The 27,760-nt window shown below is 42.8% G+C and overlaps 1 protein-coding gene across 2 annotated transcripts; it reads left to right on the top strand.

Moving 5' to 3' along the window:
- Positions 1-832: 832 nt before the first annotated feature.
- trpv4 (transient receptor potential cation channel, subfamily V, member 4) lies at positions 833-27,152 on the top strand. Of its 2 annotated transcripts, none has more exons than XM_048992547.1 (16): positions 833-1,129; positions 8,090-8,441; positions 10,060-10,241; positions 12,793-12,945; positions 14,815-14,955; positions 19,242-19,540; positions 20,390-20,569; positions 20,903-21,061; positions 21,287-21,379; positions 21,713-21,786; positions 22,148-22,313; positions 22,533-22,599; positions 22,685-22,989; positions 23,330-23,457; positions 23,752-23,873; positions 25,229-27,152. In XM_048992547.1, the coding sequence occupies exons 2-16, from the start codon at positions 8,137-8,139 to the stop codon at positions 25,342-25,344; spliced, it is 2,490 nt and encodes an 829-aa protein (XP_048848504.1). In that variant the 5' UTR covers positions 833-1,129; positions 8,090-8,136; the 3' UTR covers positions 25,345-27,152. The 2 variants fall into 2 exon arrangements, with proteins under 2 accessions (XP_048848504.1, XP_048848513.1); XM_048992556.1 differs by having other exon boundaries at positions 833-1,003.
- The last annotated feature ends 608 nt before the right edge of the window (positions 27,153-27,760 follow it).

Here is a 27,760-nt window from a genome sequence, read left to right on the forward strand (position 1 = left end):
GATTCAAATGGTCAATGTAACAACGGTAAAATTTTATCTCTTGTGATAATTTTTTTCCCCAGAATTCTGAAACTGTAGTATGTAACAGAGCCACATGAGGGCGCCTGAAACTAAAGATTCGATGTACACTGTCAGAAAAAGGAAAAAAATATATACTTTTGCTTGTCACTGGGGCTGTACCTACAAGGGTCTGCCAATTGTACAATAAGCTGTAGGTAATTGTACCTTGTAAGGTACAGAAATGGACTCTGAGGAACATTTCCGTGCCATTGATGGTACGTTAATGCTCTTTGTACCTTTGGGATGTTCCTCAGAGTCCATTTCTATACCTTAAAATGTACATTTACAAGGGTACAACCACAGTGACAAGCAAAAGTACAATTTCTTACCCATTTTTCTGAGAGTGTAACTGGAACGATCGAACCAGCTTGATTGATTTTTACTTTATAATACATTACATTTATATTTTTTATTATTGACTAAATTGAAGAAAAACAAATTTGTGAGTAAATTGTCTTTTACAGTGAACCTTGATTTCGCTTTTATAGTATACAGATTAGCCTATTGTAGAAGCGAAATCAAGATTCGCTGCAAAAGTGCAACTTTGCCACTTGTTGGAAATGGTTTGTTACACTTTCACAACTAGGGGCAGAGTTGTTCAGATTTCATTATTGAATTAGCGAAAATTATGGCAAGACGGTCAAGAAAGTTGCCCTGAATTCAACTATTCAAAGTTTTTTTTTTTTTTTTTTTTTTTTTTAAAGTTAAATCGGCCCACTTTTTTTTTAAAAAAAAAAAACCTTTTTTTTAAAAAAAAAAAAAAAGTGGGCGGTGTATGGAAATCGTAGATGTGGAAAGGAAAGAACAGGAGCCCACTGTGAATGAGCTCAGACTGGGTTCTCTATTGGGACTGGAAAGCCAATTAAACTCAGTCATCTTACCGCCCTTACCTTAGAAGAGAAAGAAAAACTATCCGGATTGCAAAGCTAATGAGAAGAAAGGGGTAACATATATCATTGTTTATTGTACTGTAAATGACACGACACTGTCTTTATTTCTGATTAAAAAGTTTAGTTAAAGTGGCGATCAAGCTAGAATTTGTACGAAGGGATTTATTGACCATAGTCAGGTAAGCATGTTGGTTGTATGATTGTATGCGTGATTGTATGTTACTGCAAAAAATGCGACTTTTTTCGGGATATAATCTTAAATACGTGCTCTTCTTCAAGTTTAAAGTATTGATAAGTGGGTAAAGACATCGGCTGATATTTTTCGTAGGAACGGAAAACAGATTTTCACTTCAAAATAGGAAATGCCTCCTTGCTATGTATGTTTTGTAGTGAGTCTGTGCTACTCGAAAAGCATCGCTTTGTGTTGCTGTTCCTTGTTATTGTTACGCAATTCATTGCTTTTATGTGAGTTTTTTCCCGAAAAACAGAATTTGCGAGACAACAGAACGTATTATTTGGGTAAAGTAGGCTATGAATTCATCATACCCATGTCATCCCCACTGGAATACCGCGAACATAGGTGGTGTTAACAGGGTGGAGCGGCTTCCGTAAACAGCCAAAGTGAGGTGCAGGAACCGGATCATAGGATCTTCGTAAAACCGGTTTTTCGTCCTTAGAGGATCTTCTCACTTTTCCTACTCCAGTTGTAATGTTCAGATTTACGGTTGCGGCCAAAAATGGCACTTTTGTATGACACTGGTGGTACCAGACACCGTTTTGTAATTCAAGGAAATGCGAACGAAATTCAGGAAATGTTAAGATAATACCTGTGCAGTAATAATTACTCACTAATGTGATGGACTTATTAATTGCCGATCAATTGTAAGTCAGGAGTTATAAATGACCAATTGCTGGCATGTGATTGTTTTCTAAGTGGGGAGACTCGAGGAACACGGTGGTGCCTTCTGGGAGTGCAGTTTGACAGATTGAGCCGCTGTGATGGATGGATGGATGGATGGATGGATGGATGGATGGATGGATGGATGGATGGATGGATGGATGGATGGATGGGGTCTTGTGCCTCGTTAAATGCTGGAGGGGGGTGCTGTATTGATAGGTTCCACTTTTGTGTGTAGTGGCGTGATTTCCTGACTTAAACGCACTTCTCTGTTTAACCTTATGGAGTGCGTGGCGTTCTGCCCCCTGTCGTCATTGTCCCGATACTGAGTGCCCAGTTCAGATGGATGTTTTAAGGAAATAAAAAGAATTTATTCTTTGTATCTGGTTGCGGTTCACATACCGAAGCGGTATCGAATCGCTGTTGAGAAATGAGGCGGGTTCTTAGTCGGTCAGATTTCTGCAGACGTGTTTGTATTTTGAAGGTTTGTTTTTTAGTTTCGGGCAGGCTGCGTGTATCTTGGCAGCCCGGATATTGTTTTTTTCCTTTTTCTTGATAATAAATAAGGTTTTGCGCTTCTTCACGGAAGAAACGGCCTCATGTCCTTTCTCCTCTCGCAACAGTAACTTGTTGCATTGCGGAAGCATACATTTTGGGTTTATCACATTACTTTGTGTAAACGCCTTGTGGAAACCCGCAAGGGTGCTATTGAACCTGTGTTGTGCGTATGAGGAAATTGGATTTCATAAGTTTCAAATCAGTTTAATTGTTTCCGTTATTTGGGATTCGCCACAGCCAGTTATCAGTAGAGTAGGGATGTGTAACAGTGGACAGCGCTAAATTATCGCCAGAACTCCGCAGTTTCCCACGTCCCCGATTCCCCTTGGGAATGGCCTTAGGGCGTCCAGTCGCTGGATAGGAAGTCCATGTGTTTGTCGGAGTGAAAGGGAGGCTGATATACTGCGATCGGTATTGTTTCAAAATCCTTAAGTTTGTTTTTTTATTGGACGTTTTGACGTGTAAGATAGGAAAGCGGTGACTGCATTCCCCCGCACATTCAGACTGGGGAATATCCTACTTTAGGGTAGGTCTTTGCTAAAGTCGCTCTTCTGCTCAGTGTCAGTGTCTGGCATTAGTTGTTTGACTCGCAATTTCCACAAAAAAAGCTGCGTTAAATTGGAAGGACTGTAAGCGCGTTAATTTAGTTACGAACAGACTATTTACTGAGCTGAGGCGTTTTTACAAGACATAAATTACTGTGAAATGCATTAAAACTTAGAACCACTGCCAAAAGTAAGATATTTAAAGAGATGTTAAAATTTTAAGATGGATTATGCAGAAATGTATAAACGTTCAATGCAAAGTTGGTGTTATAAGTGTGGATCAGGTCCAGGTCTTTCTAGTTGGAAAGTAACTTTCACCTTGTAGTGTAAAGCCCATCATTGTGACCTGGATCGTTTCCTGTTGCCAGGACCCTTTACAGAAAAACACCGTGCCAGACATCTGCAGTTAAATGGCAACAGCTGATAGTGAATGTGGGAGCCCATTTATCTAAATCTGCATCAGCATTTATATTCTGAGAACATACTGTAGGGTGGTGTAACTATTGGAAGTACTGGCGAAATAATGATTTGTTTTCATTATAAATACTATCGGGAAGTCAGGAAGATAAAACATAGTTATGGTAATGGCCGGAAGGAACACCGAACTTAATGGCGTTGTTGTAGTATTTTTGAGTAAGAAATGTTTTGGTAAAATATGTATAATTCAGTAAAATGTCATGTACGGTTTTTGTGACAGAAAAAAATGTAGTAATGCATCTGGAACTTTTGTTTACTCCAAAGTCCCCCCATGTGATTGAAATAAAATTATTTGAAGATGCGTCATCTCTTCATGTCAGAAGTGGTTATGAGAGGTATTGTAACGGCTCAATTTGCTTTGATGGAGCATTAGTAATATTCTAAGAGTAATGTGAGAGTAATTTCAGTAGGCGTGAGATACGTGAAATGGGGAAACATTTTGAGTTGTGTAAGAGGAATAAGTGAAAAATTTGCAGAAGTGCTGGAACAGAAGTTTCTGATATTCAGCGGTGGGAAAACTACCGAACAGATGAACTTTGACACAGGAAGTGGTGCTTAGCAGGGAGCCAGAGCCGGGGCTTGTCCTTTGGGGCCCAGCTGTTCTTGTCTTAGTGCACTTTTCCACTGCAATAAGTACTGAGGATTTGATACTGAAAAAGGTTCTGTCCTTTTTCACTAATTTCCTGTCCAGGAAAGTAAAACAAAAAGAAGTAATAATCATGGATGTATGACTTTACTTACATTCTGGTTGGAAGAACAGATACAGTGATATCAGGTTAGCAGGAAATAAAAAAGTATTTACTATAAAATAGGCCAACTATGACTACACGTTACTGGAAAAATTTCAAATCATGATGTGATTTTTTTCCCCCCAATAAATATTGATATTTATAATGCAAAAAAGGAGCTTAAGTCCTGATTGGCTGGACTGTACTTTATCTACCAATAGAGTCTGTCATTAATCGGTGTTGCTGTTAGTTGTGCCAACAAATCACTTGCTTTTGCTCCAGTATCATCTATAATCCAGAATATTTCCATACAACGGAAGGTGAATAGCTTTTGTTGGCTTTTCTCCTCCCACCACATTTTGTTAAACTTACACACGTTCGTGAGAAATTTAAGTAGTTGGAACATAAAGGACGAAAATGAATGATTGGCTTGGAGAGTACATGCAGAGCTCATGCAAAAGCAGTGGAGGTAAACTTTAAACTGATTTTTAACACAGTAGCCCTAGATCTTGAAAAGGAATAATCATTGAAGTTGCAAAGCCTGCAAAGTTTTGCTTCCTATGGCAGTAAAAATGTTTTAGCAAAACTGTGTATCAGAGTGAGTCAGAGCACACAGGGAGTAGCATTCCCACTCTGGGCTAATTTTTATCCCTGTTTATTTGTTGTGCACTTTTTTGGGCCATCGTTCCTTGTCCTCCTTGAAGGGTGAATGTGGTGTTTTCAGAATACATTGTCAGTCCTGTCAGCTAAAAAAATGTAATTGGCCAAATGGGTAACATTTCACACAGACCTCTCAATGGGTGTAAAAGAACTCGTGCTTTTAGCATTTGGGGAGAATCTGAATTACAAAACTAACAATTATTCCTTTTAATTGATTTTGTTTGGCCCAACATGGAAAACTAGCTGTCATGACAAACTACTGATGTCATAGAAGTGTTATCCACTGTTTTAATTATGCCTCCATTTGGTTTATCTTACATGTTTATGCTGCTATTTAAACAGTGTCTTGAATTTTAAGCAGAAGTTTGCCGCTCTTACTTTTCATTCAGTGACGCTTCAGTTTGATAAACAGAAAAGGTGGAGGGTTATTTAGACTGTTTGGGGCGCAGTCATATTACAGCGAGCCACCCCACCGGTAAAATAAGCAGCTCTGCCAGGAAGCATTTTTTGACACACTTATGAAACTTGATAAGATGCGCTGGAGATCCATAAATATTGTTTATTACTTCTAGGCCTGTGTGGACTATGTAAAAGGCTGCTGCGTGATTTGACAGCTTCGCGGCAGCAGTTGCGGCCTGGATGGAGTGGATCTCTCTGAAATGTCCTCTTAAATGGAGGAGGGGGTGGAGCAAAGTGGCAGCAGCATTAAATACCCCGTTATACCCTGTCTAATAGCCGAAGTTTATCGCTGTCATTATTTGTGAATTTTTTTACTGCTTTCCTGTCAGGATTGTGCATATAATTTTTTGCTGTTCTGTATGGACTGTCTGTGAATGTACAGTCGGCAAGTGATTTTGATTATCCTCACCCTTCAATCTGAGTGCTAACTGGAAACCGAACAAAAACACCCTATAATGTTGCATGTTTGTTATTTTCACACAAGTTGATTGATTCGTGGGTTTTGCGGCGATGCAGGAGTGACAGAAGCTGGCACTGTGGGGATGAGCTGCCTGGAACAGCATGAGCTGCAACCTGTCTGCTGTGACGGTGGAGACCTGAGCTCCGAGTAACACGAATGAACTTTAACACTCATAGCTCTAGACTTGGGTCATGGGGGGAATGGTGTGCTGCAGTGATGAATATAATCCTTTAAAAGAGAGAGACCCTGGAGCACACTATAGGTAGGACTTAGGGTTCACCATGTAATGTCCACCTTTGATGAGATATCATCACATAAATGTGGTAAAATGGAATTGTGAAGTTTTACAAAATCATCATCCTGGAGGTGAAGTTTTCAGTGAGCTGTGAGAAGTGCCGGCTGTGGTAACAGAGGCCAGAACACATTTGGAGGTCAATGTGCCTTAATCTCTTAAATGCTTGCACCAGCTGGACACTTACCGAAGGCCCCTAGATCGCCCTCCATTTCACACACGTTTGCGGATCTCACGATGCTCTACGTGTGATGGTGTTTACTGGTGTCTGCTTCACGTTTGGAGGAGATTTTGCCACAGTGTTGTGGAGGGAACGTGTGAGGTGAGAGAGCAACTAGGTTTCCTTCTACCTTCGTTTGTGTTGATAGTTACAGCCGAATAAAAACTGAGTTACTGCTCAGCCGAAAATTGGGTTATGTCTAAACACAACAGGATTTGGCGTACTCTGCTAAATAAGAACACAGTTCTCATCAGGCTGAGAATAAACAAATCAAAAGTGACATGGGTTGATTAGTTCATATAATCTTTAAGAGTAGTTGTCACAGATTGCTTACATATTGACACGTCCGGTGAAGTACGTTGGGAAAATTCCACGCTGCCATCTAAATGCCATGTTCCATTTTGTGGTTTTGAGTATACCCTCCGGTAGGCTGTGGTTTCCGGGAGCTGACCCAACAGACAGCTGTACCTCAGATGTCTCAGGAACAGGGGTGTAGCCAGCACTTTTCTCCTGAGGGGCATCTAGTTCCAGTCATTTTATTGGGGGTGGCACTTGGCAGATTATGATAAAGCTGACAGTAAGAGTTCCCTTGCGTCTGACCGTCCACCAGTGGCTGATGTTTCACTGCCACCTTCTGAGGCTGCATTTGAGCTGCCCTTTCCTCCATCTCTTTAGAAGCAGAATTAACCCCTAGTCATCAGTACTTGTATCACTTGATCTGAGGCTTTAAAAAAAAAAAAAAATAGAAATTTTCACTCTTCTGCTATCTATTTCATTGAGCCTGATGTCTGTTAAATATGGTTTAGTTAATGTGAGATGCAGAACACATTTTACTGTCAAGTGCATGTTGGTTAGTGATCGAGTTGGACTGTCCCTGAAATTGGGCACTGTCTCCCCTCTCAAGCCTCCCACTGCTGCATGCCTTCCTTTGGCTTCATGTGCAGTGCAGGGGGAGCAACAGAGGTGGGCTAAGCTTCAACCGGGGGGAGGGGGGTCAGTCATGACCTATGCCATCATGTAGGTCAGTCCCTGCTCAGGAATTGGCCACATACAGCTTTTACGGTAAGTTTTGGGTCGCTTGCTTAATTCACTAAAAATATTGCAAAATTCTTCTTTATTAGCCAGGAACAACTGCATGTACTAGGAGTTTGTTTTGAGAGTATTGGTGCTTACATTCACACAATACATAGTAAACAAAAATCATTACCTTATTCATTTGTTTTAGTGTATGTATGTATGTATGTGTGTGTATATGTATATATGTATATATATGTGTGTATATGTGTATATATATATATATATATATCTCACATTAGGAACCACCAGTAGTAAAACATCTAAACTCAAATTATAAGAGCTGTTCTGAAGTGACAACCAGTCTCACTGTATCCTTTTAATTAGTGACACCTTAACATAAAACGCCAAAGATTCGTGTCTAGTACCCATTTGGGAGCCAGTGACTACAATTGGGATTAATAGCAAAATGGCAACAGAACTGAATGAGCCAGTCAAAAAAATTATGACACCTGATAAAAAGAAAATGTCTCTGCAAAAGATTTCCGTGAATATGCTAAACGTCGCTTGTCAAGAGACTTTTGTTATGAAACCAATAAATTTCCAATATTTTTACAGAATTAAGCAAGCATCCCTCTGAATCTTGTGTATTATGAGGCAAGATGTGCTGTTTTTAATTCAGGTTCTGACTAGTTTTTCAGAAGAACCTATGTAGTTACATAGACTGACCGAGTCCAGTGTTCAGTAGTCTATGAATTAGATTCGAAGCAGATTCTCTTTCAGATTTTTCCTCATCTCCACAGCTGCTGCATGTTCTGTCACCTACAGGGCTTTTGTAGCTCCGCCATCTTGGGACGAGCCGGCACTGCATCGCCATGGCAGACCCAGACAGCGCAAACGGCCCTCCTGAGAATGACGTTTCTTTCCCGCTGTCCTCACTTGCCAACCTGTTTGAGGGCGAGGAGGCCTCTCCAGCCCCAGATCCTCCTCGGACAGGTGATAACCGGCAGAACCTACGTATGAAGTTCCACGGCGCCTTCAAGAAGGGCGTCTCAAACCCTATGGATGATTCATCCTTGGTGCCTGGCCCCAAGAAGGCACCTATGGACACGCTGTACGATTACGGCACTTACCACCAGCCCAACAAACAGAAACGCTACCGGATGAAGCTCCCTAGGGGGTGAGTGTCTGCAGAACAGCTTCTGTTCATTTCTTACATTATAATTTTAATGTTTCTGTTTCCTTCATGTGCTACAGGACACACTGACTAGAGGGTAGATAAGGATTTGAACATGGGTCTAATGTTTGGGCGAGTCCCAGGTGGGATGTTCTTGTTGTGGTACTTATTGGAGAACCAGTGTAATAATTCAGAATAAAAGGGTTTACCAAGCAACAAACTAGTCATAATTCTTAACTTAATCATTTCCTTTCATTCCTGGTAGTATTATGTATGTCCTGGATGGTTACTAATGTGTTAAAATAGGTCAACAGACCATACTCATCATGTGGAGTGATGTCACATACTAGACTCTGCTCACGGTTTTCCCAGAAACTCACAGACAGTGTGTCGTTGTTACCGCCCTTGAGGTAATGTTTAGGTTACAGCTTGTGGCCGGTCACTGAGGCGCTATAGCACAGTGGAGCCCATTGACCAGGTCTGTGAGGCAGGTTTCCGGAGAAAGAGCCCCACACCATCCCAGTCCAATGCAGGCGAGCTTTGATCTGACGGAGGCTCCACGGTCAGCCATGTGCTCAGTCTTCTGGAAGCCTGAGTCACACAGGCTGTATATAAAGGTTAGCAGGGGAATTTACTTCATTGAACTATAAGGGAGATGTAGACTTTACATTCGTTCAAGCCACATTATACAGATCTCCACAAATAATTGGTCACTAAATTTCCAGACAAACACAAGGAGGTATTCTGAACCCACCTTCTCTAGTGATATATTCATTATGCCTCCTGTATTCAAGAGAGGCTGATTTTCAAGAGGTTTTCAAGAAAAATCCGCCTCAGAAGCACCAAAAGAGAAAGATTTGTTGGTTTAATAAAATACTTACCTTTAACAAATATTTGTATTCAATGCTCAGTAACATTTCCTGGCACAAGCACTTTGATATACGGGCTCATTTTCATTCAAACCGTAACAAAGTTAAATCAAAACTCTCATATCAAATGATCCATTTACTGGTGCTCCAACTAGTGCTTTTGAAGTCAGCCAGTAAACTGCTGTGACATGCATGGACACGTCTGACTCCAGGGCAGGCAGACAAGGGGCCTGTAACACGAAGCAGGATTTCTTGCTTAGCTGGGTAACTTGGCCCAAAATACAGGCCCAAGGAGAAACATCTTTGTGACGCGTATTTGTGACTTTTCAGAAAAGCGATTGATCATCTTCTGTTCAGCCCTGTTTTCATATGATTGGTCGATTCCTTCCATCTGGCTTGGGTGATTGGTTAAAGTGAACTGGGCTGTTGCTCTCAGATGGGTGTGGCCAGTCAAAAACTGAACAAACAGTATGTTGAAACAATACAATCCTGAATTTTATGATTATAAAAAGATCTACAGTAGGAAAATATACTATAAACTATTGAATTTCAGTTGTGTGCCATTGATGTGAATGAGGATGCATCCAGTCTTTCTCCAGCATATAAATCAAAGAAACTTTTGCATTCTCAAGCCATAATTTTTTGAGGGATTTTTTTTTGCATAAGGCAAGTCAATCTAGCCACAAATACATATTTTCTCAGCCTTCCTATTGGACAGTAGTTTCCCTAACCATGTCTTGCTTCTCCCACAGAAAGACAGAGACTGACAGCATTGATAACGCCAAGCCAGCTCCAGATCCGCCCAAAGTTCTGAAGGTGTTCAACCGGGCCATTCTGTTCGATGCTGTGTCCCGAGCGGATTGTGAGGCCCTTGATGGTTTGCTCCAGTACTTGCAGAGCCATGATAAAAGGCTCACAGACGAGGAATTCAGAGGTGAGGTTCGGGACAGATGGACCAGGGCAGAGCAGTGAATTTTACACTGATCAGCCGTAACATTAAAACCGCTGACAGGTGAGGGTCAAGGGTTCCAATCAGATTTGGAAGTTGATGCGTTGGAAGCAGGAAATATGGCAAAGTGTAAGGATCTGAGCAACTTTGACAAGGGGCAAATTGTAATTGCTAGACGACTGGGTCAGAGCATCTTCAAAACGACTTTGTAGCTACTGACCACTGCAGACCACAAAGAGTGGTCCAAGGAAGGTCAACCGATGAACCTGTGGTGAGGTCATGAGCCCAAGGCTCACTGATGCTTGTGGGGAGTGACCCCACAGGAGAGGTATTGTAGCACAAATTGCTGAAAAGTTAATATTGGCTTTGATCGGAAAGTGTCAGAACACACAGTGCATCACAGCTTACTGCGTATGGGGCTGCGTAGCTGCAGATCTGTCAGAGTGCTCCGGTCCACCACTGAAAGAGCTTACAATGGGCATGGGAGCATCAGAACTGGACCATGGAGCAATGGAAGAAAGTGGCCTGGATTGATGAGTCACGTTTTCGGTTATGTCATGTGAATAGCCGGGTGCTCATGTTTGAGGAAGAGATGGCACCAGGGTGCACTGTGGGAAGAGAGCAAGCTGTCAGGGGCAGTATGATGCTCTGGACAATGTTCTGCCTGGAAACTTTGGGTCCTGGCATTCATATATATGTTAGTTTGACATGTATCACCTACCTAAACATTGTTGCAGACCAAGGACACCCCTTCATGGCAACAGTACTCTTCGATGCAAGTTCCATGCTCCAAAACGTGTTCAGGAATGGTTTAAGGAACATGAAAGAGTTCAGGGTGTTGACTTGGCTTTCAAATTCCCCAGATCTCAGTCCGATCGGGCACCTGTGGGATGTTCTGAACAAACGATTTACAGGATCCACTGCTAACGTTTTGGTGCCAGATACCAAAGGACACCTTCGGAGATCTTGTGGAGTCCATGTCTCAATGAACCAGAACTGTTTTGGTGACACGAGAAGGGCATACACAGTATTAGGCAGGTGGTTATAATGTTGTGGCTGATTGGTGTATGTTCCCTGTCGGCAGAGGGAGCATCTCTCGGTGAGAGGGACAGTCATGCGCCCATAGCACATCGCTGGTTTGGAACAAATCCATTTTGCTAACTCTTTGGTCTGAAGTTCTGTCTCTGTGAATCTCTTGTCATATTTATCTCTGCAAGTTTAATTTCCAAGGCAAACTTATGCAGACCACTAATTGTATGAAATGCAGCCCTGACTTTTTTCCACACATTTGCTTTAGCAGTGCAGTGATCCCCCACCTATCGTGGAAGTTACATTCCAGACCCATCAGTGTTAGGTGAAAATCCACGATATAGAAAGACAATATAAATAAAATTTTTTTATAGTTTAAGCCTTAAAATACCCCTCTCACACGCTTTAAACACATCTAAACTCATTAAAACACACTTTGTAAATACATTGGATGTCGGGCTAAAAATATGAGTAACATAATAATATTATGTAATGTATTTGTATATTTATACACATATCGCAGAGGACTGTGATGCGTCAGGGAAAAATCCGCGATATAGCGACGGATCATCTTCGTTCCATATATCCTTTGAGGTCCACCACTGGACAGTCTGATTAAACTAACTGATCTTAAAATCCATTAAGGGTTGAATAGAGTCTGCTGGAGGTTAAGTATAATGAAAATATGGAATTTGGCCTGTGGTTTTAGAGTGGATTGGGAACCACTGTGCTGCAGCGATATCCACTATTAACCAGTATTCAAATTACACTTGATGTCCAGGTTTTTGTTACTCAAAGTGAAAATTTCCAGGTGTGTCATGAAATAGATTTTGTTGGTGATTCATCCACATCCTGAGGCTGTTAATATAGAGGAAAGACACGTGTTTACATTTAGTGTGTTTGAACAGGATCCATGGGCTCCTTCCTAAATGCTTTGCGAGGAATGGAGCATTTGGGGGCATTTTGCAAGGGGCTGCAAGATATTACAGTAAAGTGTTGTTTTTTGGCCATGAGTGATTGAAGTAGGGTATTCTCACGCACAAATAGCAACAGAAAACTTGGCTAACCTGGATTAGTCTGACTTACCTTAGCTCTACAGCAGGGTAAGCAAATGGGCGTTATTTTGCATGCATTTTGTCTGCTTTACGATCCGTACCCTTCATGCTTCTCTGTAGCCTTTGTAAATACGTGTACTCTTATCCCATTCAGCCTAACGTAGTGAAACATCTTGAAACAGATATTTCATAATGCCCAGTATTGTTGGAATTTAATGAACAAGACTTTCTTTTATACCGTGTGTTCTGAAGTTTGTCTTTTTCCCTATTTATTAAGTTTTCCTGCTGAAACGCATATGATCGAGCATCTTCTATCGAACAAGCAGGGGTTCCACCTGGGGGGGGAGTGGGTTTGAAACTCTCTAGCAGCTGTTCTACCCCCTTTACTGCTACGCCACCCGCCGTGGCTGGTAAACGTTTCTTCTCCCATGTCCTTCTGCTGCTCTCCACAGAGCCCTCCACGGGGAAGACGTGTCTGCCCAAAGCTCTCCTCAACCTGTACGGCGGCCGCAACGACACCATTCCTCTGCTGGTGGACATCGCAGACCAGATGGGCAACTTGCGCGAGTTCATCAACACGCCATTCCGTGACGTCTACTACCGGGGTGAGGCAGGAAATATGTCCGCGCTCCGTCCACCTTCGACCTGAATGACAGTGCTGCTTGGGGAATTATAGTGACTGGGCAACAAATGCCGTTAGCAAATGGACGCGGTGATACCAATCCAGCATTACGTAATTGCATGTAACTGGTCCTAGGCCCTGCCAGATGTACCATGTGTACCTTGCTGCTCACTGTTTACAGTGCTCATTGACTGGGTCAGCAGCTGCATGCATAAAGCATAAAGGTCTAAGAACTGGAGTGATAACTAGTCTCCTAATGAGTGAGATCAATAAAGAATTTCAAAAATTGCACACAAAGGCAGACCGGTGATGTGATCTTGAGTCCTTGGTTTTTGCCACCTTTGTGGTCTGTCATTGTTAAGTTCTGCCTGCAGGCTCATGTTTCAGCAGCATTCAGGCTGCCAGGGCCGATCAAGTTGCTGAGTCTCAGAGTACATGAGCATTTATGGAAGTTTCTGGGCACCTTTTAGTGGTAGCTCGTCCCTGGTGGAGTTTCTCCTTTGTAAACCTGGATGATACGATGTACCCTACTGCTGTACCCTTGCCATCCATCTGGAAAGATTCTAAACATGAAGACACAGCTACTGCTTTGTAGCAGTTAGTCTGAACCTGAAAGGGTGGGCTTTAATAATGCTTGTTTTGTTAAATTCAGAACTTTCCAGTAGGTGGACTCTCAACTTGTAAAGAAAAATATTACACACACCTCCAATCCCATCATCTGAATGAAGGTGCTTTGTGGGCTCTCCATAGCAACAGACCAAGGAACCTCACTCCACCCCAAGCACGACTTGACTTACTTTGAACTTGTGCAATTTCAGTTCCTCAGAGAAGACTAGGGTACATTTAGGGGAGGGAGGGGGCAACATATTTAAGCTTTGCATTAAAAAAATCAATCGTGAAATGGAATGCTAGTATCTCACAGCATTACTAGTCTGTTTCACATTATATTCCTTGTGTGATATGAACTGACCTTACAAAGCAGGGATAGCTGATGTAGATCTACATCGCCTCCGTCATTTAATTATCTTTCCATAGCCTCTCTATGTTGAAATCTGTTTTGGCATTGGAGCTCTGACATCTCACTGGTTAATGAAGGGTCTTCGCTGTGAATGTCGCACATGATACTGGGCCCAGTGCTGGCTATGGCTGTCGAACAGATGTTTCAAATTAGCCTGTGGGGGGAGTAAAATATGCCCACATACCCAGCATCCTCACTTGGATAAGGTTTGCCTGACTGCAGTGAATCACTGACGGAAAGCTATTTTTAAATAGAAATACAAAATTAGCAAATAATCAACTTCATTTATCAATTCTTTTTAAATTAATGCAAGTATTTAAGACAACCTCTGTAATAATCCTAAATCTATAATAAATTATAAATATGAATTCACCATCGTCAAATGATCTATGACTGAGGTGTCGTTCATAGCAATTGCGCAGTTGATCTATGAATCCCTGCAAACAAAAGCCCTGGGTTATAATAACATGGGTAGTGTGAGCTTCAGGGAAGCCGCTGTCATTACCCATAAGTCTGTGGGTCAGGCTAACAGTTCTGCTTACCGGGTGCCAATTTGCAGGCCTTTGTATGAATGGCTACATGATTTTAAGGGTTTTATTATCATCAAGGTAATGACTGCCATTTCTTTGTACAATGTAATAACTGACAGCTACTGGGGACCTGACAAAGGTTACTCGATTACTTGTAATGTATCATTATATGCAATTACCCGGAGCACAGGTCTTTTATCTGATCGTTATTTTGCATTATTTTGGTGGTGAAGAGGCCCGACCAGTGCTGCAAGCCATAGACAGGTGCTGGTAGCTCACATCCTGTTTATTTTTTCCCCCACAGGCCAGACAGCGCTGCACATCGCCATTGAGAGGCGCTGCAAGCAGTATGTGGAGCTCCTAGTGGAAAAAGGGGCAGATGTCCACGCCCAAGCCAGAGGGCGGTTCTTCCAGCCCAGGGACGAGGGTGGTTATTTCTACTTTGGTAAGAGGCCTGTCTCACCGAGCCGCCTGGCTGTAACTCTTACAGAAACAAAAAACAAGTAGTTGCTGAATGCTGCTCACTGGCAGACTTTTAATCCAGTCACTTCAAACAGAACTAGCCATATTCTACAAAAAATCTTTATTTTTAAGTTTCGCTTTAATACCTGTGTTGTTGGGCTTAGTGAGACTGCGATTGTGCCGCATAATTTCCATGGTGGTTAGACTTCTTTCCCATATTAATGAAGTAAAATCCCCCCCCCACCCCCCGTACTCGCCCACAGACATCTGTAAAGAACATTTACCTTCTACATTTAATGTGGTTGTGTAGTAATATGAAATGGAATTAGCATAGTTATAAGAAAGTGTTAGATTAACTATAGTTATAAAACATAATATCTACTGATTTATATGATATTCACAGAATTCATAGTATTTTGCAAACTTATCAGGGAATACTGACAGATGTAACATGTGGACGAGTCACAGTGCAGTCATACTTAATGGAGCAGTTACCCAGAACTGCTCCCTAAACCTCTGTGCGTCTGATCAGAAGGTTGTATGTTCAAACCTGGCCTTGGCAGAATAGTCCAATCTGTGGACCCTTAAGAAAGGCCTTTAAAGCCCAGCTTTAGCTGTTAGCCTATTTATTTGTCTGTGGTGCCATGGTGAGCAAGATGTGGTAAGTAAAAGAAGAATTTTCCCATAAGGAGAAAAGTATTATTATTAACTTAATTTTCCAGATGTATGATTGATTTCATTTTAAGCGAATTTTCTGCAATGAAAAAGTTAAAAGAAACTGTAATCCATGGTTAGCTGGGTTACCCCCTTTCTTCCCCTACACCTTCCTAAACACTGAGGGATGTGTCTGCTCTCATGAGACTGAAGGGCATGGCCGTTTGAGGAAAGTTACTTAAGTAAAACTTCGACCTAAAATTGGAAGGCAAAATCACACAATCCTTGCTGAAAAGCTCCTCTGTTACAAAGTTGGAAAACTTCTTCGACCAGGATACCCAACTCCTGAACACCAGCCAAATGGACGTACAATCTGTCACTCGACTCCACACTGCCCTCTCCTGGTGAGAGGGTTCAGCACATTTGTTTTATATTTATGGAAATCACCTATGAGCACAGGGGGGTGGTGGGTGTACCTCTGATTAAAAGATAGAATGTTCTAGATTACTCATAAATGCCAAATTATACGTGAAAGAGAACAGAAAACATAACAGGTTAAATAATTTTTCATATTTATCCACAAATACCAGGGATGCTAACGCAAACGCTTCTGTAATGTTTGACTGACTTGCTGTGGGAAATGGTGAAACTCAATGGATTGAACTCATTATTAAAACGACACCTCTGTGAGCTCGGTCACACCTCACGAACAGTCAGATGGACAGATGCCACAGTTTGTCATCACGCCGCTTTTGAGTCTCTAAGTTACGCGTTACGTTTTAGCTCACTACAGAACTTCTTTTCAGTAGAATGGACCACGCCTGCTGGATCATGAGGAAATCCGACCCAAACGGTCGGTAACACGGTGAGGGGAGCGGAGACCGATGGAAGGGATGGTGGGGTGACGTGCAGTGTCACGCGTATGCCGCAGAAGCGGGGGTCGGGGTACGGCACACATACCAGCGTGAGGCCGATAGCGCCGAATGATCTGTCACCCATGGCAACGCTTCGGGGTGCGTCTGCTTCGCTTAGCAGCCAGTCAGAGCGCCGCGTTCACACAGACGCGTCTGTCTCTGACATCCACAGGCTCCGCTTAGGGATTGCAGACTTGCAGGTCGCTTATTATTCATTCTCACAAGTTCTCGCTCACTACTCACTGCAGCTGGTTGCTGATGGCACATGGCCTTCCGAGACATATCACCTGTAAGCACAGGGGGGAGGTGGTGGGAATACATTCTCAGAACCTAAAAAATCCATCCATCCAATGGCTGGAACAGTTTATCTAAAATCTATCCCAGGTAACATATTAAGTTTGAGTAAAGTAAGGCAAGGTATGCTGTACACTGTTACATTGCAGTATTATATTATATATATATATATATATATATATTATATATAATATTAGCTAGTTGAATGAATGATTGAATGAAATGAAATGAATGAACGACCTGCTGGTACAGCACTTCCATAGAGGTAGGTAACTCGAGTCATGACTTTACTCAAGTTAGGGTCCAATTTCAGTTTTTATGACTTGAAACTTGCTTTCCAATTGATGAAAAAGACTTCTTTTTACTTAGGTTTGTGTAGTGTTGACTTGAGATTTGACTTAAATGTATGATGAATGACCTGTGAAGACACACATTCTATTACTGCAAATAATATTAATGTCCGTCTTGATTTTTTTTATGCTCATTGTCAGCAGCTCCACAATTGTGTTTCTGCGCCCATTAATAACAGAAGCCATAAGACGGACAACAAATGATTTGTTAGTGAGCTCAGTTCAGCTCTCTAGCATGAAGTAACCATGGCAACATCGATTCCAAAAATTATAAACGTTGGTTACTCACATTTTTATGCAGATTAAGTAAACAAAAAAGGACAGCAGTCTGCAAGATTTGGGAGGAAACATCTTACATACTGACCACAACTTCATTTTACATTTAGAAACCTATAAAACAGGTTGGTAAACTAGCAATAACTTATCGAACGTGAAAATAAACAGTTTAACGTTAATGTCAGCAAGAGCAGTGGGACATTTATATGAGTGATGTCTCAGGGTTAGGGTCAGGAGCCTGCCGCATGTTTCGCTTATGTCTGCAGCAGGATATGCGCCATTTTGTCAGTGAAAAAATGACGAATTGCAGTAGTGACACAAGTTTCTTTTTGGAATTGACTCTTAGCCCAAGCGATTTCTGCCTTGCACCGGTGCAGACTCCGATGATGTCTCAGTTGAGTTAGCATGTTGGATGTGTACCCAGTAACATATCCAAGTTTGGCATAAGAGAGTCAACAGACAGTCGCCATTGGTCTTATTAATTACTTATTAACTACTTTCTCCAGTGTTGGTGTAATTTTTTGGAAAATGTTCCCAAACTGCCGATTTTGACTGACCAGAATTAGCCATAACCAACTCACAACCACAATTAGCATAATGTTTTCCATGTTGAACGTTTACTACTTGTGTATGTGTACACAATATGTGTAACATTACAGCCCTAGAAGACGCTGAAGTGCGCTGATTTAAAGCATGTTGCTGTACCTACCACATGACAAATAACTTCAGGGATGAGAACCTGAGTGCAGCCATGCAGCAGGTGATACCTCAACACCACGCTAGTCCAAATGGAACAATTTTTCCCAGAGGCTGGACTGCCAATCCTGCCACCAACCCCCAAATCTTCCCTGTAAGCTGGAGGATCTGCTTGCAAGGCTACTTGGTACTTGGAAAAGTTAATGGTGGAATTCACAAAGCTGATGGATTCACTTTGATTATATCAACCTTTATGTGCTCAATAATAGAATTCTTCTTCTGTAGTGGAGTGAACATAGGCACTACATTAATTCTGGGCCACCTTAGTGAACTGTGAAACAACATCAGTACATGCTTGAAAGCTCCACACATAAGTACGTATCCTTGTTGGGCTTTTTGCCTGCTTTATAAGACTGTGGCTATACAGCCATGGAAGCACTTAAAGCTCTGTGATAAGAGCTGCCCCTTTTATCCCACTGTCCCCTATTCACCACCCATGCATTCGTGCTATGGCAGTTGATTGCTTTCTTATTTTGAAAGCGTCTGCCTGCCCTTGACTGACACTTTGACTTGCTACTTTGGAGTCCTGCTCTCTTCGATTTAAAGGTCACTCATTTATGCAGCATCAGGTGACTCTTCAATTGAATTGCGCTGAAACTTTACTTGCCATTTGCACAGGTACAGAAGTATAAGTTCAGCGGAATTCTTGCACAGTTCTGTTGGTCAAGGTTTAAACACAACAAACAAGACAAGACCGTGACTTATGAAAGATGCATGAAACATGAAACTCAACATGAAATAAATAAATTGATGAAAAGGCTCACAAGGTGCTTGAGTGTGAGCGGTATTTAGTGTATGGCGGGTGTAATTCAATAGCCTGAGTCCAGTTTAACTATGGCAGTTGAGTAGAAATGGGGTACTTCTGAATCCTGAATGTCCTTTGCAACCATCTTGATTGCTTGGAAGGAATCTAAATAAATCATATCATATGGTGATTTTTAAATCCTCGAGATTCTTTAAAAACATATTCCTGCTGTTTAGGTTTCATGTTGACCAAAATCATTTCAATCCGCTGCCCCCTGCAGGTGAGCTGCCACTGTCCCTGGCCGCTTGCACCAACCAGCCAGAGATGGTGCACTATCTGACGGAGAACCCGCACAAGAAAGCGGACCTGCGGCGGCAGGACTCGCGGGGGAACACGGTGCTGCACGCGCTGGTACACATCGCCGACAACACGCGGGACAACACGCGCTTCCTCACCAAGATGTACGACCTGCTGTTGGTCAAGACTGTCAAGCTGCACCCAGACTGCAACATGGAGAGGGTGCTCAACAACGACGCCATGTCTCCGCTTATGATGGCTGCCAAGCTGGGCAAAATCGGGGTGAGGCTGCCCTAAAACAGCACTAGTGACACCATAGATGCTAACTGCTGCTCTTGAATATATGGGTTAGTAACTAGTTAGCGAATTGTCTATCCGTTTCTAAGGTGTATGTAGGTAGTGAGGAGGTATACTTGCATATTGTCGTGGTGGTCTATGTATATGCATGTTTTTTCTCTATCTACGTGACTTTCCTCCCCAGCTCTAAAGTCATGTCAAAGTGTGTGTGTGTGTGTGTGTGTGTGTGTACATGCATGTCTGTCTAAAGACCAAGCAGGGGAGTGGCATCTTGTCCAGGGTGTGTCCTCTATATCCTGCATTAAGTCTCGTGCTTCCTGGAATAGGCTTAAGGTCAGATAGACAATTGACTTTTGATGCTCATGTGCAGCCGATATGACACTAAAAGGAATCAGTTCAGCATGTGATTTAGAGCTGTTCCCAGGCCAATTTCCCAAAACTCTTAACAACGGCTTAAGAATAACCATAACCGCCTGACAAACTGACATTATAATTTTTGCTGCCGTATAGAATTGATTTAAATAAAACCCAAAGAAGAATGGAGGGGAGGAAGCAAGTACTTCTGTATTGGCTTTAATGGAAAAAAAAAACCAAAAGGTGGACTTTGAAGGCACATGGAGTCCTAGCATCCTGGCAGCCAGTATTATATAAATAACGTGCGGGAACTTTTAGATCGGAAGAACTTCATTTCCATTCAGATCAGCCCTCTGTTAGCATCGATAGCGATTATTTCTCTGCATCTGTGAATCTAATCCTGGAACTTTGACATGTGCTTCCTAACTGCTACCCATACTGCCATTACTTACTTGTTAACCGGGACTCCTTCCTGCCCAGGTGTTTCAGCACATCATCCGCAGAGAGATCAAGGACGAAGACGCACGGCACCTTTCACGCAAGTTCAAGGACTGGGCCTACGGTCCAGTGTACTCCTCCCTGTACGACCTCTCCTCACTGGACACGTGTGGCGAGGATGTGTCCGTGCTGGAGATCCTGGTCTACCACAGTCGCATCGAGGTGTGTGGAACCTTTCTACCTTTCTCTTGCCAGCGAGGTTCCCTATTTCAGAATTCACCTTGCAGCGGGTGCTGTAATCAGCACGTGCCCCTTTGCCTCAGTACTGTGCATCACTGTATATTTGTGTATATTGTCCAGAAATAATCTTCTCAAAGTTTTTTTTTTTTTATTAATTATTGCCTTTAGAGTGTGCATTCCCTGTGGTTCCTTGGATAATGTCCAGGCATGCCCTGCCACCATAAAGTGGATGGATGGATATATTGATTTATTGACCCCGGCTTGTGTTAATATTTCAGCGTTTTAGTGCCACTGTTCTTTGAATCCATCCTACAGAACCGACACGAGATGCTAGCAGTGGAGCCCATTAACGAGCTGCTGAGAGCAAAGTGGCAGAAGTTTGGCGCTGTCACCTTCTACATCAGCGTGGTGTCCTACTTGGTCACCATGATCATCTTCACCCTGATAGCCTACTACCGCCCTTCCGAGGGAAAGGTACGTGTCCCACTGACCTGCTCTGGCTGGAGTTCTTTGGGATGCATTTGGATCAAGGGCACAAATTTCTCGGAGCTGGTTCAGGTTCCAGTACCGGACCTCTGGTGGTAATTCTCTGCTAAAATTTTGTGTCAGTGTTTAAAAATCACCACCAGCTTCGTCCAACTATTTCCACTAAGTGAGAGAAATCCAACTCAACATATTCTTGCCTCCTACCAATCCCAGCCTCCATACCCCTATACCACCTCCACCGACTACTTGCGGCTGGCCGGAGAGATTGTAACCTTGGGCTCAGGCATGTTCTTCTTCTTGTCCAACGTGAGTCACCTGACCCTGAATCTCTGTGTCAGTTTGTACCTAGAACCACATCTGTGACTTACCATTATTTAGTTATGAAAAATGTCTGTCATCATCGAAAGTGTTTGATTTTCTTTTCATGCTTTTGTCACGCATTTTGTTCCTTTGCTCTGTCTCTGGCTTCTTCCCCGACCATCCTGCACTCCGTCTTTTTTTCCCCTGTCCTTGTGCTGTTTTTCCACTCTCGTCCTTTCCTTTCACTCGTTCCCATTCCACCTCCCACTGCCTTTCACACCCCGAGGAGCCTCCTAATGTATTTTCGTGACCAGAGTCTCTCTCTCTTTCTTCCTGTAGGTTAAGGACCTCTTTCTGAAGAAATGCCCAGGGGTGAACTCCTTATTTATTGATGGCTCCTTTCAGCTGCTCTAGTAAGACTCAAGACCCACCTTCCTGTCCTTTTTATCCACCTCGCCTCTGTTTTTTTTCTCCTCCCAGAGGCTACAATTTCTCATCCTTTTAATTGAGACGTCTAATTAATTCTACGGCCCCTTTTCCTGGCATATTTTATAATTAACATCCGCTTTAATTAAACCACCGATTCAAATAAAGAAGCAAAAGACTCTCGCTATACTTATTTATTTTTTTTAAGCCATTTTACTTTCATCTTTATCGCGAGAATGCTGATGATTAAAGTGCATCAGTAATAGGAAAGCATGCTGAAGGTGTGAGGCTTCTACTTGGAGCAGGAACTGTGCTCTTCCCAAGTCAGAAATTAATTCTGTCTCATAGCTTCATTTACTCTGTGCTGGTCCTGGTTTCGGCTGCCCTGTACCTGGCCGGTGTGGGGGCCTACATCACTGTGATGGTCTTTGCCCTGGCACTCGGATGGATGAACACCCTCTACTTCACCAGGGGCTTTAAGCTTACTGGGACATACAGTATCATGATACAGAAGGTAGGAAACCCACCGTCGCTACACAGGTTGAATGTCATGTGGATGGGCAGCTTGAGACATGCATGCGTGAATGAGTGAGCGATTTGGTTTCTGCTTTCTGCTCAGAGGGTGACGGAACTGCTTCTCATGTTGAGTTTGCGTGTGATCTGGGAGACGGCACTCCAAGGTTTTGCTTCACAATGAGAGCCTCTGTGTTCACTGCTCGACTCCATGTTTCAGATTCTGTTTAAGGATCTCTTCAGATTCCTGCTGGTCTATGTACTCTTCATGATCGGATATGCGTCAGGTATGGTCTACCCGGCTGGTCGCATTTCTTTCTGATGCACCCATGCATGAGACCGCTGAATATAATGGCCAACTGCTGCCCCCAGCTCTGGTGTCTCTCCTGACATCGTGCCCGCCCTCTCAATCCGGGTGCCTGGACGACAGCTGCACCAAGCTGAAGTGCCGCGATAACACCACGTTCAGCACCTTCCTGCTGGACCTCTTTAAGCTGACCATTGGCATGGGTGATCTCGACATGATTCAAAATGCGGAGTACCCAGCCGTCTTCCTCATCCTGCTGGTCACCTATATCATCCTGACCTTCGTGCTGCTGCTTAACATGCTGATCGCTCTCATGGGGGAGACTGTGAGCCAAGTGTCCAAGGAGAGCAAGAAGATCTGGAAGCTGCAGGTGAGACCCAGGCTTCAGGGCACCTTTCAGGCAGGTACAGCATTTTGGATTCTTCTGGAGGGTGGAGGCAGCTGTTAAACCCCAGCTGAAGGTCTTGATACATGGCACAGTAGTGATTTGACACTCTAAAACCATCTATGCAATGTTGTCTTGTCAAGGCCTAACCAGAACTTAACCAACCTCTTGGAAAATAGATGAAAATTAAACACTACAAATTTGACATCATCACCTATCCATCTCATCTTTTGAAAATATGCAAAGCTTATGGTGTGACCTCTGAGCCCTTTCACACTTACTCATAAGCTCCTCAGTCAATGTCACTTGTCCCTTCCCTTTTCAGTGGACCACCACCATCTTGGATATCGAGCGCGCCTTCCCCGTGTGTCTGCGTAAGTCCTTCCGGGTTGGGGAGATGGTGACTGTGGGCAAGAACCACGACGGGACGCCAGACCGAAGGTGGTGCTTCAGGTATGTTTAAGTGACCCTCTACAATTAGTGGGCGTTCACCACTCTGATTTACCCACTCAGTCCATCTGCGTGATAGCTTGTATAGCCAATCAATGGCTTGATGATACATTTATTAGTTTGGTCAGCTGTGCTGGTTGGTGAGATCACATCAAACATGTGCAATGCAAAGAGGCTCATTCAGAGAAGGTTACAATCTACTGTTATGCACCAACACCCTCTTAATTCATAGAGGGGGAAAAAAATCACTTGACAAGTGTCTTTTAAGAAAAGGAGGTGTGTCTTTTGCTGCCCCAGGGTGGATGAAGTCAACTGGTCCCACTGGAACCAAAACCTGGCAATCATCAATGAGGACCCTGGAAAAAATGAAACCTATCAGTCTGACAGAGTGCAGCACACAGTCCGGGGTTTGAGGAGAGGTGAGAAGCAGGACCTGACACACATCCGCGCACACACACACACACGCGCACACACAGTCTGGGGTTTGAGGAGAGGTGGGAAGCAGGACCTGACACACACACACACACACACACACACACGCACACAGACAGTCCGGGGTTTGAGGAGAGGTGAGAAGCAGGACCTGACACACACACACACACACACACACACACACACACATGTTACTCTTCATATCTTTGTGGGAATCATCCATTCATTTTCATGGGCATAACTGTAATCCCAACTATAACAACCTTAAGCCCTACCCATCCCTTAACCGTAAGTATAGTACAAAATACAGTACTTTTTGGAATTTTTTGTTTTTTGACTGCAGTCAAGGGACAACAGGGTGGTGCAGTGGTTAGCACTGTTGCCACACACCTCTGGGACCCAGGTTCGAGTCTCCGTCACATGTGTGTGGAGTTTGCATGTTCTCCCCATGTCGTTGTGGTGTTTCCTCCGGTTACTCCGGTTTCCCCCCACAGTCCAAAGACATGCTGAGGCTATTTGGAGTTAATAAATTGCCCGTAGGAGTGCATGGTGTGTGAGTGAATGGTGTGTGAGTGTGCCCTGCGATGGGCTGGCCCCCCATCCTGGGTTGTTCCCTGCCTCGTGCCCATAGCTTCCAGGATAGGCTCAAGACCCCCCGCAACCCAGAAGGATAAGCAGTTTGGAAAATGGATGGATGGTTGAATTGCAGTCAAAGACTTGTATAAAATTGAGTTTCCCCATGTGTGTATTGAGAAAATGGTCCCTACAACATCTATCCATCTAGTTTCTATTACCACTTCAGGGAACATGGGGGGGTCTGCAGTCTATCCCTCAGCATGGTTTTTGGACAGTGGGGAGAAACCAGAGTATGTGGGGGAAACCTCACAATGACACGGGGAGAAGATGCAAACTCCACACACATGGAGCCATAGGCACAGACTTGAACCCAGCTCCCAGTGGTAGGCGACACTAATCACTGCACCACCATGCCCCCAACCTCAAAATAACACATTTCCGGGACATTTGGTCCCCACAATGTAATATATACATGCCCACACTTACACACATTTGTACAACTTGTAACCTTATTTGAGTAGTTTTTTGTATTTGAAACACTTCCTGTATGGCACCTTTACTTCTGAGTCTGTGTTGATAATCCCACAGCCCTGTTTTGTTAATAATCCGATTGTTCCGTCTTTACCTTCTGTAAACCACTGTCCTTCCTGCCTTGTTTCCATGTGTTTGATGATTTGACATAGTGGTAGTATTTCAGTACAGTTATACTAAGACACTATACACTTGTGAGAACTGTATTAAGGAATCTCACCCTATTGAGTTGCAGATCGCTGGTCCACAGTGGTTCCACGAGTCATGGAACTGAACAAGGGCACAGCGCAGAACGATCTGGTACTTGAGATGGAACCCCTTAACCCGGCCACCAAGAACAGACAGTCATGAGAACCACAGCTGAGCTCTCAGATATGGGGGGGGTTCGATGCAGAGAGATGGATCTGAATCTCCTGAGGGTCACCAGAAACAGCCTATGAGATTGCTGCCAAACATCCATCCATCTGTTCATTCACAATAATCACTCAGGAACAATGATGTCAGTGTACAAGTTCATTACCGAAACACCAGATCTACTCTCCAGACGGGATTGTGCTCCACTTGCAGCCTGCTGCAGACAGAATGCCTGGTGAAAGTTAGACAGTAACAAGCTGATTGTCCACAAGAACCTCTTCAACAAGAACCTCGTCTGTCACAAACGTGTCGAGATGTCTGTTTCGTGAACTCAGGGATTTTCAGAAAGGGACATCTTACGCCAAAAGACAACCCATGAAATCTTTCCAGGTTTCTATATATGCAGTTTACTATTCGGTATCTGACACAGAAGTTCATAATGATCGTGTTGGAAGAGAGCTGGTTTTCAGCCAGGTTCATGTAGTGTAGTAGTGAGAGACCGGGGCACACCTCTGCAAGCTCAAAGCAGAGATGACTCATTTGGGTACTGAAGGCAGACATCTGCTCACCACAGAGCCCAGCAATGGCAGTACAGACAGAAAGTTTATAGCCCCCCATTGTTGTGTGTCATAATCAGTTGTTCATATGTAATTTATCTGTCAAGGAATATTCAACTGACTTAGCTCAGCCTCCGTGTCCCTATTTTACTGTTATTAAATGCTTAATATTTTTACTTCAGTTTGTGGAAATTTGAAGTTTATACTGTAAAAAAATGTACTGAGGCAGCTTTGGCTGTATTCAGGTTGAAATGGATTTAAAAGTATTATAAGGAAATTAATTTTTAACCTCCAGAGCTACCTAAAATGGATCCCTCTCATGTCTTGTTTTGGGAAAACTAACCCTAAAACACATTGCTGGATAAATTATTGTCAATTATTATGTAAAAAATGCATGTTTAGTGACCTATGAAATATAGAAAAATATCAACATATTGCTCTGCAAAGACATATATTCAAATAACCCACAGTTGTAGGAAGCAGTGTTTTGAAGATATTTTAAACATACATGTCATTTTTATTTCATAATCAGATTATGACTGAATTTGTTTTGCTACAGTATTGCCTGCTGATGTAGTGATGGTATTTACTAGACCAAATAGCCAAGACTGTTTACTGTACACTTTGTGTTTTGACAGAGCATCCATTTCATCTCCTTGTCCTAGAATCAACAAATTATGCAAAAGCCTTCTGGTCATTTATTCCGATACTTGTTGTTTCAGATGGAGTGGTGGCTCTGAGGCTAGGAATCTGTGCCAGCTACTGGAAGGTTGCTGGTTCAAATCCCGTGAATTCCCAGAGTGGTTCTACTCCATTGGGTCCTTGAGCAAGACCCTTAACCAGCAATTGCTTTGTCCTGGGTATGATGTTAATCTACATCCAACACTATAAGGAGGTCCTCCAACAGGGAATAACTTGGGGCAGGATTGGCTCTCCAGCCACTGGTAAAAACTCCCACTGATCCATTTGGACTAGTGTGGTGCTGAGGTATCACCTGCCACATGGCTGCACTCAGGTTCTCATCCCTGGGGTGGTTTGTCGTGTGGCGGCAACATGCTGTAATCGGTGCATGTACCTCTCGTTGTTTTTTAATGCCTAGTTGTCAGGTGTACTCAAAGCCTGTTTACTAGAAAAGAGGATGTATATTGCAGTTTGTTTTTGCTTTTTGGAAGGAAAATATTTTAGTTGCAATGATAGTATTTTGATTAAATTTATATTGTATATTAAAAACCGTATCTTGCTACTGTATTGTTTTTTTTTTCTTGTCTTCTGCTGTGTTGCGCTAGTCAGTGATGCTTGATAATCATGTATATGATATTGTAATACCAATTATGTCCACCAGAGGAATGTAGAGAGCTGGGTACCCCAAATAACAGCACAAAGCACAACAAAAAAAATTGATTATATTAACTTGTACTTACCATTTGAAGAAGCATGATACTCTGGGTAATTGTACTGGCATTTAACATAAAACAACTGAGTTCCTATTCAGTGCTATTCAGCACACCTGAGTAGCATGTTATCAAAAGTTTGTAATGCACTGCTTGCCTAACTAACGCTGTAATAGTTTACAAAAAACAAATGGAAGAGATGCCTTTCGCCAAGTGTGAATTATGTGACATTGCTTTGTGCCCAGATGCTTGTAGCATTTTGTAGCTCATCTGAATGAAGTACATTTACAGTATGTACTCAGGTTACTTAACAATACATGTGTGTTATTGTTTAAAAACTGGGGTGTTGGACATTTAATAGTTATGGTTGTTTGCGAGAAATTGTTTTTGGGAAGCCCTCTGGTGGCCACATCACATCACTGCGGGTAAAAATGCACACTAACGAATCTCACACAGAAGACCAAC

This window comes from Brienomyrus brachyistius, chromosome 2 (assembly GCF_023856365.1).
Source record: "Brienomyrus brachyistius isolate T26 chromosome 2, BBRACH_0.4, whole genome shotgun sequence".
NCBI lineage: Eukaryota > Metazoa > Chordata > Actinopteri > Osteoglossiformes > Mormyridae > Brienomyrus > Brienomyrus brachyistius.